Source organism: Podarcis liolepis, assembly GCF_965112155.1.
Source record: "Podarcis liolepis genome assembly, chromosome: 16".
Classification (NCBI taxonomy): domain Eukaryota; kingdom Metazoa; phylum Chordata; class Lepidosauria; order Squamata; family Lacertidae; genus Podarcis; species Podarcis liolepis.
Window position 1 is genome coordinate 44,187,309 of NC_139567.1, and position 11,455 is coordinate 44,198,763.

Here is an 11,455-nt window from a genome sequence, read left to right on the forward strand (position 1 = left end):
AACGTCAAGGAGGTTTTGCCATGGAAAAGGCTCCCATGCAGACGCCGCTTCAGTTTGTTCTGGGTTCATGGACTCATGTGACCACGGAAAGTGCACACAGCCTTCATTGAATTGCTTCTGGTTGCTGTCAAGGGCGACTGAAATGGTCCGAGGGAAGGAAGCAAATCCCCTGCTGGAATCGTAAAACCGCTGATTTGGAAACTGACCGTATCGGAGCGTCAGGAAAGGCAGCAATTGGCTGTGATGGCTTTTTATAGCATTCATGCACGGTGCAAGCAAAGGGCAAGGAGAGGTTTTTCTTGTTTTCTGAACCTAAGTGCTTGCTGGATCAAGCTAGTGGCTCAACTAGTCCGGCAAGCCTCCTGTTTTCACAGTGGCCAACCAGCCAGGGTGGTGTACTGGTGAAAAGTGACCAGGGTTCAAATAGCTGCTCAGCCATGGAAGCCCTTGCGTGACCTAGGGCCACTCAGTCTCTCAGGGCTGTTGTTGTTGTAAAGAGCTCCTTGCAGGAAAGGTGGAATATAAGTGCAATGAACAGAATGGAATGGAGAAATCCACAAACAGGATTTGAACACAAGGCAACTCTCCCCCATCCGAGGTTTCCAGCACCTGGTATTCGAAAGCCTTGCTGCCTCTATGGAGGCAGAGTAGTCTCATCCAGGAATTTGTCCAATCCTCTATTAAAGCCATCCAGGTTGGTGGCCATCATCCCTGCCTCCTGTGGCAGGGAGTTCCACTGTTCAACTCTCTGCAGCATGAAGGACTTTCCCCCCTTTTCTTTCTGCCCTAAACTCTTCCTTCCACAATACCAGAACATTGAGTCATCTAACGAAAACAAAAGATTCAGAACAGAAGAGAATGAAATGGCAGGGCGTGGTGAACTTGTGGAACTGGCTGCCACAAGGCGCCGCTGCAACATGCTTGCGGTGATGGTTTTGAAAGATTAAGACAAATTAACAGAGAAGAAATCTGCTGGTCACGACGGCTGGATGCGGTCTCTCCAGCATCAGAGGCAACCTACCTCTGAATACCAAACACTGCAGAACAGCAGGTACTGTTCTTTGTGGAGATTAAACCTCCAAAACAGCTGCTCAGGCGTGTGACCACTTCAGCTGAGAGGATCCTTGTCTCAGTCAACTTGGTGACGCCTTGTTCCCATCCTGGGACTCTTGAGGGCCCCAGAAACCCAGGTGGCAGCGTTCCAGCTGCAAGCTTTTGCCAGAGTGATGGCTTTCCTTCTCTCTGCAGCGCATTAAGAGTGTGCTCACAACCTGCATCTGATAATAATATTATTTTTATTATTTATACCCCGCCCACCTGGCTTTCCCCAACCATTCTGGGCAGCTTCCAGCTCGGTTCCCCCACGGTTAAGCTGCTCTGTTCCCCAGCGCTTAGTTCAGCTGTGGAACTCCCTGCCACTGGAAGCAGTGATGGCCAACTTGGATGGCTTTAAGAGAGGATTGGACAAATTTGTGGAAGAGGAGAGGGCTCTGGAGGGCTGCTAGCCATGATTTCTCTGCGCGGCCTCCACAGTGGGAGGCAGCAATGCTTCTGAATACCAGCTGCTGGAAACCACAGTGGGGGAAAGGCTCTTGTGTTCAGGCCCTGCTTTCGAGTTCCGCTTTGGAGCATCTGGGTGTCCCAACAGGATGCTGGGGCCCTTTTTACGAAGCTGTAGCTGCTGTGAGGATCTATAGCCAATCCACCTCCTTGCACACAAGCTCCTTGAATTGGCGCACGCCCATCCAGGGCCTCTACTCCAACAGCTCCACTTCCACCCCACTCCAAACTCTCTCCCCCACCCCACGTCCCAGATCCAAACAGGCACTGCCCTCCCTTGCTAAAGCACCCAGCACCCAGCCCCACTTGCAACATGCCTCCCACTTATGGGGAAATTCTTGGCAGCCAAACCCATTGCCAAATGGAAGGCAAACGTTCTCGTCAGTTAATCAAATGAAGTTTAAGAGCACCCGAGTGCTCTTCAGGCTGAGAGAGCTCCGAGGCACCATCGCTCCAGGGAGTCCTTCAAGAGGCGCATTGTTAAACTCTGGAACTCACTTCCCCAGGGAGGGGGACCAACCCAGGGTCTTTAAAAGAAAAGGCAGATTCACAGAGAATGCTATGAATTGCCACTAATAATTTATTATTTATACCCCGCCCATCTGGCTGGGCTTCCCCAGCCACTCTGGGTGGCTTCCAACAAAATATTAGAATACCGTAATACATCAAACATTAAAAACTTCCCTAAACAGGGCTGCCTTCAGATGTCTTCTAAATGCCAGATAGCTGTTTATTTCCTTGACATCTGATGGAAGGGCGTTCCACAGGGCGGGCGCCACCACTGAGAAGGCCCTCTGCCTGGTTCCCTGTAACCTCACTTCTCGCAATGAGGGAACTGCCAGAAGGCCCTCGGAGCTGGACCTCAGTGTCTGGGTAAAACGATAGGGGAGGAGACGCTCCTTCAGGTATACAGTGGTACCTCGGGTTAAGTACTTAATTCGTTCTGGAGGTCTGTTCTTAACCTGAAACTGTTCTTAACCTGAAGCACCACTTTAGCTAATGGGGACTCCTGCTGCCGCCACGCCACCGGAGCATGATTTGTTCTCATCCTGAAGCAAGGTTCTTAACCTGAAGCTCTATTTCTGGGTTAGAGGTGTCTGTAACCTGAGGTACCACTGTACTGGGCTGAGGCTGTTTAGGGCTTTAAAGGTCATCACCAACATTTTGAATTGTGCTTGGAAACGTACTGGTAGCCAATGTAGGTCTTTCAAGACCAGTGGGCTGTGCCCTGCCTCCCCAGTGGGAGTCAGCAAAGCTTTTTGATACCAGTGGATGGCAACTGCAGGAGGGAAAGAGGGCTCTTAGGATCAGACGCAGCTTAGGTGGTTTCCTTTGGGAGCCTCTGGTTGGCCCCTGTGGGGTATGGGAATAGATGTGGGCTATTGGCCTGATCCACAAGGCTCTCAGGTTCAGAAAAACCTCTTCCTGTCCTCCGCTTGCACCGTACAGAAGTTTAATAAAATGCATCGCATCCTCGCTTATCTGAATCAGATTTCCTGCCGCTGGATTGCTAACAAAGCGATTCGGATTTCCAATCAGGCCAGGCGCAAAGGCAGCTGGGAAGGGCGTCTTGCATTTCGCCCCAAGACAGCTGTTGACTAAAGCAGCGTCTTCTCAACTCTCCCACGGGTACAATGCGTTTGGCACAATGGGAGAAACCGTAGCTTTGAGACGGAGCCCCACGTTGCAGCAGGCAGAGGGTGCCAGGTTCAACCCTCAATAGCATCTCTAGTTAAAAAGGCTCTGGCGACAGGAGAGTTGGGAAAGGTTCAGAAAAGGGTGGCTGAAACAGACGGAGGGAAGGCTGGAGTGTTTGGGTTTTCTCTAGAGAAACAGTGAGGAAGAGGAGACATGATAAGGAATTTAGCATAGCATGGAGAAAGTGCCTTTCTTCCTCATAAAACTGGAACTCGTGAACAGCCAATGAAGTTGAAGATTCAAGATAGAGAAAAGAAAGTCCTCCTTTCTTTCTCAGAACAGCTAAACTGTGGAACTCCCTTCCGCAGGAGGCAGTGGTGGCTTTAAGAGAGGATTAATATTATCATTATCATTATCGGACACATTCAAGGAGAAAACAGCTATTTATGGCTAGTAGCCGTGATGGCTATGGTCTGTCCCCACAACCAGATGCAGTAATGCCCCTGAATTGTGCTTGGTGGACCAATGAGCCTCTGGTCTGATCTAGCAGGGTCCTTCTTAAGTTCTTATGACTTTTGAGCTGTAAAATTCAGGGGGAGCAAGAATTGCACTCCAGCAGCATCCAGAGGGTAAAAGCTGTTCTCCCACCCTGAAAGGTACCCATGGAAGAGTTCTGACATGGTATACCAAAAGGCTATATGGTATATTGTAACTGTTTCTGGCAATATTATATAATATTGGATGACCCAGAAACTGCAGTTAGTGCAGAATCAACTGATGCTGATAGAACATCTGTGCTCCAAGAACATCTGCACTGCTTGCCAGTTTGCTACCAGGTCAGGTTCAAGGCATTACGGCTAGAATCTAAAACCCTTCACTTGGGACCAGGTCACCTGCAAGATCGCATCACTCCCAGAGCTCAAGCGCTCTGATCTTTCCAATACCAGCTCTGCAGTTGTAAGGAAGTGGCGCTTTAGTGTGGTGGCACCTGCCCTCTGGAACTCCCTGCCTCTTGATAACAGGCAGGTGCCTTTCCTGAACTCTCTGCCATGTCTGCCTAAAACATTTTTTCTTAGGGAACCCTAGCCACACACAGGTAGATGCTGGCATGCATTTTAATCTCTTTTACTTAATCATTTTTTAAAAATTTAATTGATCATTTTTATCTGTAACTGTCATCTGCTTAGAGGCTTTACTACAATCAAGCGGCATATACATTTTGCTAAATTACATAAAGCTAGACGGACCCTTTCTTTATTCCTTTCCCATTTTCTTGTGTGCGTGTCTGCATGGCTTATTTTATCAAAATGCACGTACCTGGTTGCTGAAGAGTGGGCCATATGGCCCCAGAGGAACTGCAATGAGCCCTTGCAGCCCTTGGGCTAGAAAAAGGGCTAACCACCTCAAGGCTCCAGTCTTTTGCCAAAACAGATTTTGGCACTAGCTTAACTGCCACTGAAGCACTGGGTTGGGGGGCAGACAATGTTGTTTATGCTTGAAAACCTGTGTGGACCCACAACCCCCCTGTTTTCCAAAGGAAAGTCTCTTTAGTTCTTCACCCTTATAAAACGAAAACACTAAACGGCTGCAGTTTCAGCCTGCTTCCGTCTCTCGCAACATCTGCCTCCCCGTGGTCAGAAAGTGGAAGTGCCCAATTTTGAACAGATTTAGAAATGGCTTTAAGTTGAAAACGGCAGCTTCCGTCTTGGATTTCTGCAGACAGGCAGCCATCATTCTGCTCCCAAAGAACGAGAAGACACATAAGCATTGTTTCAGATGCCTGCAGACCCACACTCCAAGCGCTTGCCTGGTGACAAGGCTGAGCCCTTCTCTCTCCCCCCCCCCCAAACTTTGGCATTTGTTTGAAAGCATGTCTGGAGTTACTTATGGAGCCCAAGATGCAATTTATTGCAAAATCCTTTTACATATACTGGTGGGATTAGACTCAGGAGTCTATAGGAAACATTTTGTACAAAATGCATTTCAGAGGTGGGAGGTCTTTTCGTACAATGCTGGCAACGGGCCACTTAGATGATGCCAATCTGGAAACACAAAAGAAAAAGCGAAGAATTGCATTAGCCGTCTGATCTACCCCAGCTTTTCTGCCCCTTGGGGAATCACACCCACTCACTGCGCTGCTCCCTCCTGGGGGGGGGGGGACAGGGAACCTGACATCTAGCAAAGGAGCTTCACAGCGGCCTATACAACTCAGCCTCATAGTGCAAAAACTGTCCAAGAATTTGAGATCTGGGGCTATTTCCTAGAAACCCAGTAAGTATTCTCAGCGATAACAGAAAATCTAGCAGCAATGACCAGAATAACAGAAATGTAAAGGTGGAAGGGACCTCCAAGGCTCATCTAGTCCAACCCCCCCTTGCAGGAACCACAGCTAAAGAATCTCTGACTGTTTTAAACCCCTCAATGAAGGAGAGTTCATCACCTTCTGAGGAAGTCTGTTCCAACCCTCAGAAAGTTCTTCCTAATGTTTACTAAGATTAGGCTGGCCTCAACCAGAGCCAGGGCCTTTTTGGCTGTGGCCCCGATATCTTTCTGCAGGGCCTGCAAGACAGAGCTGTTCCACCAGGCCTTTGGCCAAGGCACAGTCTGACCCCCTCCTCTGGTAATTCCTCACAGAACTCTAGCCCAGTGGTTGCCATTAATTTGATTTTGAATTGATTTTAAAATGAATTGATTTTAGAATGCTGTGTTACTTTTATTGTTGTTAGCAGCTCTGAGCCCGGCTTCGGCTGGGGAGGGCGGGATATACATAAAATTTTATTATTATTATTACTACTCAAAATTTCCTCTCTTTCAATTTGAACCCATTGGTTTGCACTGTCCATGTGACAGCCCTTTCGATCTGTAAAGATGGCCATTCTGCCTCCTCTTCTCCTGGCTGGTAATTCCAGGACTCTCAGGCGGGGAGAGCGCTCTTGCACTCACGTTCTGTTTGTGGGCTTCCTTCTGGGGAATTTGGCTGGCTTCCACAGGGTCTGGATGCTGCTCTAGCCAGGCCCTCTTTGGCCTGATCCAGCAGCCAGGCCCTGCCTGCCCTTACTCCAAGGCCCCATTATGGGGAAAGGGTCTATCAGCCTCTCCCTCCTTACCTTGTTGGCAACATCTAGCGCGTCATAGTCTGGAGCAAGGCGGACATAGGCTTTCTTCTCACCGTCAGGCCTGGAAGGAGACAGGTGGTGTTAGCTCTCAAAAGCAGCGGTGCTGCACCATTCCTACTCTCCAGCCTTGGTGCACATTTGTTCCCTAGGATAAGTGCAGTGTGTGATATTCTTGCTTCAGCTTATTTTACTACCTTGAGCAATTAGAACTTTTTTTATATTAAAAAAATCAAAATCCATGCTCTTCCTCTTAACAGCACCTGTTCCTCATTTAAATTTTAGGTGTGTGCTTTGAGTTACTTTACACTGGCAAAAACAATCCTTTCCCCGTTGCAAGATGCCAAGATGTTCAAAGAAAACCTTATCTTCCAGTCCAAAACCTTACACTGGATGCTTGGTACCACCCACTCTGGAATATAGTTATCAGGAGAAAATTGTGCATAATCTGAGATGTCGATAAGGACTAGAACGTCCAGACACTTTTTATATGATTTGGCATTCCTTTTATGACATGTGCAATGGAACCATCATTTTCAAGACAACCTTGTCCCAAGCCTGGCAAATCTTGGAGAAATGCTTGACAATCAGATAATATTCTGTACTTGGAATATTGTTGTTTTAACCCACATGCCACTGTACTCGTTCTTATGTGCCTGTTTTACAGCTTTGTTTTCCATCTTTTTAATCTGTTATTATTGTTCTCTGTTTGATATACTGTACATTTACAGACGGCAAATACCCTCCCCTGAGAATTCTTCCACCTCTGTCGATCCCTGGAGGGGCATTTTTTGTGCATCAGTGGTTCCTTTGAAAGCATCACTTTCTTCAGTTCAATAATGTTTCCATCATTTGCACAAGAGTACCCGCCTCTCCCTGCTCTCTCTCTCTCGCTCTCTCTCACACACACACACGGTCTCTGCTCACCTGATAAGCGTGTTGACCTTTGCCACGTCAATGTCATAGAGCTTTTTGACAGCCTGCTTGATTTGGTGCTTGTTTGCTTTCACGTCCACGATGAACACCAGGGTGTTGTTGTCTTCAATCTTCTTCATGGCCGATTCAGTGGTCAGGGGGAACTTGATGATGGCATAGTGGTCCAACCTGGGAAGGAGGGCAGCAAAAGGGGGCTTTTTCAGTTACTCACAGAAGTGGTGAGGGCGAGAGGTCCTCAAATACAGATCCAGGTGCATCAGTCACTATTAAGCTGTAATCACAACCAATCAGGCTTTGGTCGCTAAATCATCATCCTCTGCACCTTTAATCCTTGGCCAAAGGGGAAGGCCATGGGCTCAGCAATGGAACCCCTGCTCTGCGTGCAAAAGGGGGTCTCCGGTTCAGCATCTCCAGTGGGGCTGGGGAATATCCTCCCTGCCTGAAACCCTAGAGGGCCTCTGCCAGTCTGTGTGCTTAAGATAGATAGGCCAACAGCCTGACTTGGTAGAAGTCGGAGGTCCCAAATTCAATCCCCAGGGGAATCTGCAGGTAGGGCTGGGAAAGTCCCTCCTGCCAGTGCCTCTGCCAGTCAGAGTAGACAATGATGAGCTAGAGGGGTCAGAGGTCTGACTTTGGATAAAACAGCTTTCAACATGCCTGCGTAGCATTCATAAAGCACTGAGATGAGAACATAAAAAGAGCTCTTCTGGATCAGGCCAACAGCCCATTTGTCCCACATCCTGTTCTCACTGTGAACACCTGGATGCCTGTGGGGAAACTCTCAAACTCCCTCAACAATTTGGGGGAGGAGAACAGGAGCAGCAATCATCATTCACGGACCATCATTAAGTAACCATAAAAATAGAATAAATCTAGTTTTATCCTCCAAATATTTTACTAAAGACATTGCACTCAATTATTTCTATGATATTTTCTAAATGTAAATATTTTACTTTTCTTCAGAAATATTTTTTTAAAAATAAACAAAACTGTCAAAATAGACTGGAGCTGAGAGGGATAGCGCAGAAACTGATCAGCAATTTTTAAAGGAAGACACTGTGGAACTCACTGCAGGAAGATACTATATGCCATTAAAAAAATCCATTTTTAATACACAAGTAGAATGGGTATTTTGCCTGGCTACCAGAACTTGGTGGGCCACGCTGAGCATCTCTTGGGCCGACTTACTTGTTCCTCCTTGGCGCGCTCTTCCTGGGATACTTGGGCTGCCTCCGTAACCGCAGTGTTTTCGGCCTTCTGAAGGTAGGGGACGTCCGTATCTTCTTCTTCTTGTGACTGTGGACGCCTTTCAGGACTGCCTTTTTAGCTTTCAGGGCTTTGGATTTTGCCTCGGTCTTGGCCGGGACAGCTGCAAGGAGAAGACAGAGCTGAGGATGAGCAGGGAGGTGGGGGGAGGGGGGGGAGAGATCCTCTGCACATCCCATACAGCTTCAACGGGATTATCAGCACATGGCCTATGCAATTTACTCCACATCAATTCAAGTAACAGAAACATGTGCTTTTAGTGATCCACAGAGGGAAGGAAATCTTTGCATAAACTAACCGGCTCTGAACTAGCAGTGAATGGTCAAGAGAGGTTTTGTGGTTATGCTAGCACAATGAAAATGTCGACCCATCATCAAGATGCTGTGGAAAAGGCAAATTCCACATTAGGGATCATCAGGGACTGAAAATTAAACTGTCCTTATACAAATCTATGGTGAAAACTCTATTGGAATATTGTGTTGCCCACCCTGATTTAGAAAGAAGGTGAGTTATCCCAGTGTTAGAGGATTCAGGAGAGGCAAGAGTATTTCTTCACCCAGAGCACAGTTAAATTATGGAACTCATTTTCACAGGAAGCAATGATGGGACCAACCTAGATGGCTTTAAAAGGGATTTGGACAAATTCAGAGGGCTCTGAGTGGCTATTAGCCAGGACAGCTATGTGCAACCTCTTCTGAATACCGGTCACAGGAGAACACAAGTAGACAGTGCTGTTGTGATCATGGTCTGCTTGCTGTTTGGTTGGCCACTGTGACAACAGGATGCTGGGCTGGCTATATGAATGTTTAGTCTGATTCAACAGGTCTCTTTTTATGAGAACGGGAAGGGTAGATTTATAGTGTTTGCCTCAACACCATCTTAGTCCACTGGTAAGTCAGGATCTATTGGGTCACAACCTGATTTAAGAGTGGGCTGCAACAGCAACACTACAGCTGTACAAAAATATTTCATGAAGTTAAAAAGTGGGTCCCTAATGCCTCTTTGAGTAAAGGGGGGGCAGCATTTCTGAAAAGGCCAGATTCTACTGATCTAGAACATGCAGAATAACATGTAAAGAAATCTGCTCAGGGTTAATAAAGATTTGGGGTGGGGGGTGGGGGAGAAAGCTACCTGTTGCTATAAAAACATATTTTGAAAAAGAAGGAAGCCTACAAGCTTTCTAAAAGCCAGAAATGAAAGCCACTCAACAGTAGGTCAACTCTTACTTCACTTGTTAGATGGGTCTGGCTGCCAGGTAGGTCTAAAACACAAACACATGTCACCCTACAGCCTCAGCCAGGGCTGGATGTCCCTCAATGCCCCTTCCAATTTGGACTGTCCTGAATCTTTCAACATTCAGCTTCACTGGGTTTCACTATTACAAGAGAAGGAGGGAAATCTTCGTATCCCTGTGATTCCGAGCAATCGTTATTCAGAGGCACTTGCTGCCTCTGACTGTGTGGCTAGTAGGCCCAGGTAGCTCCCTCCACCCCGATGAATCTGTCAAAATTTATTTTAACGCCATCCAAGCTGGTGGCCAATACTATCTCCTCTTCTTTATAATTTTTTCAAAATATAACAGTATTTTTACTGTTGCTACGGCAATTGCTTTGGACCTGTTTTATATTTATTTTATGGTTTTCTTTTGTAGACTATAAAATAAAATATTTTTTTAAAAAAAAAACAGAGGGGGAAAAGAAAGAGAAGAAAGAAAACATTTCAATCTATTCATTAAATAATTTCTTTTTAGGTCGACTTCCATTCCATGCTTCCATGGCTTCCTCAAATCATCTATTTCTGCTGCATATTCTAATTTTTCTAATCATTCTCACATCCAAATGTGGTGGCTAATACCATGTCAGTCTTCCCAAACCACTTCATCCAAACCACCTTGGGGGGGGGGCAGTGCTAAGAGAAGGATGAACGAACCAGCAGCCTCCCCCCCCCAGGAAACAAGCCCTTCTGAATCCCCCCCCAATTCACCACCTCCTCCCTACCCATAATTTAGCCCCCTCCCCTATTTGAGGGCTGCCTTGCAGCCAAGCCACTTCCAACTTAGGGGGGGAGAGAGAAACCAGCAGCCCCCCCCGGACAAAACCCTTCTCAACAGGCCCCCCCCAGCAGAGAAAGTTAAGTAACAGAGCTATAGCAATTATAGGGGGGTGAAATAATATAATAATAATAAATGTTACTTATACCCCGCCCTCGCCAGCCAACTCCCTCCCCGCACTGCAGCCCCCCCCCCCGCAGGTCCACGGCTGCCCCAGAGAGGGCGCCCCCCGAGCCCCCACCACGAGGCTCACCCTCCTTCTTCACTTTCGGCGCCATCTTGGAAAGGAAGGCGAAAAAGAGAGAACCACGTGAGCCCCGCGCCAGCTTATAGCGCCAGCTCTCGCGAGGCTACGGCGCCCAAACGCCGCGAGAAGTCCCGCGAGCTGCCGGGCGGAAGAGATTTCCGGGGCGGGCCTCCCGCACCCCAGCCAGGCTGGAGGGAGCATGCGCGCCACGAGGCCTCGCGGGACTACGGAGCGCCGCGGTGCGCGACGGGAGTTGTGGTTTAGCTCGCCTCCCCGCGGCCACGTTTGGAGTGGCAGTCAAGGGCGGAGCCTTTGAAATCAAGGGGCGCAGACGAGGCTTATTCATTTATTTCAAGTAAAAGAGATATGTAATATTCACCAGGGGAAAGAAACATGAGCAATATTGCATAAAACACCAAAGCTCGAGGCACAGAAGGTTAACCCTTCACTACACCCAACAAAGTATAAAAGAAAAATCAGTATTTTAACACTTTAATTGCTTTAACCATAAATTGTCATTTATGGATGTATGTTAATAAGAATAATGAATAATAATTTCTTATTTATACCCCGCCCATTTGGCTGAGTTTTTTATTTTTATACTTTAATAATAATAATAATAATAATAATAATAATAATAATAAT

The 11,455-nt window shown here is 47.2% G+C and overlaps 1 protein-coding gene across 1 annotated transcript; it reads right to left on the reverse strand.

Annotated features, from left to right (window-relative positions):
* Positions 1 to 5,082: 5,082 nt before the first annotated feature.
* Positions 5,083 to 10,961, reverse strand: RPL23A (ribosomal protein L23a). Its single transcript, XM_083480295.1, has 5 exons — positions 10,817 to 10,961; positions 8,436 to 8,616; positions 7,239 to 7,415; positions 6,306 to 6,375; positions 5,083 to 5,240 (listed from the first exon to the last, which is right to left on the reverse strand). Exons 1-5 carry the CDS (start codon positions 10,839 to 10,841, stop codon positions 5,226 to 5,228), a joined length of 468 nt encoding a protein of 155 aa, XP_083336421.1. The 5' UTR covers positions 10,842 to 10,961; the 3' UTR covers positions 5,083 to 5,225.
* Between the last annotated feature and the right edge of the window lie 494 nt (positions 10,962 to 11,455).

Coding starts and splice junctions, on each gene's coding strand:
- RPL23A (XM_083480295.1), bottom strand. CDS start 10,841: ATGGCGCCGAAAGTGAAGAAGGAGG. Junction 8,617..10,816: donor GCCGAAAGTGAAGAAGGAGG/GTGAGCCTCGTG, acceptor TTCTCCTTGCAG/CTGTCCCGGCCAAGACCGAG. Junction 6,376..7,238: donor AAGGTCAACACGCTTATCAG/GTGAGCAGAGAC, acceptor GTCTCCTTCCAG/GCCTGACGGTGAGAAGAAAG.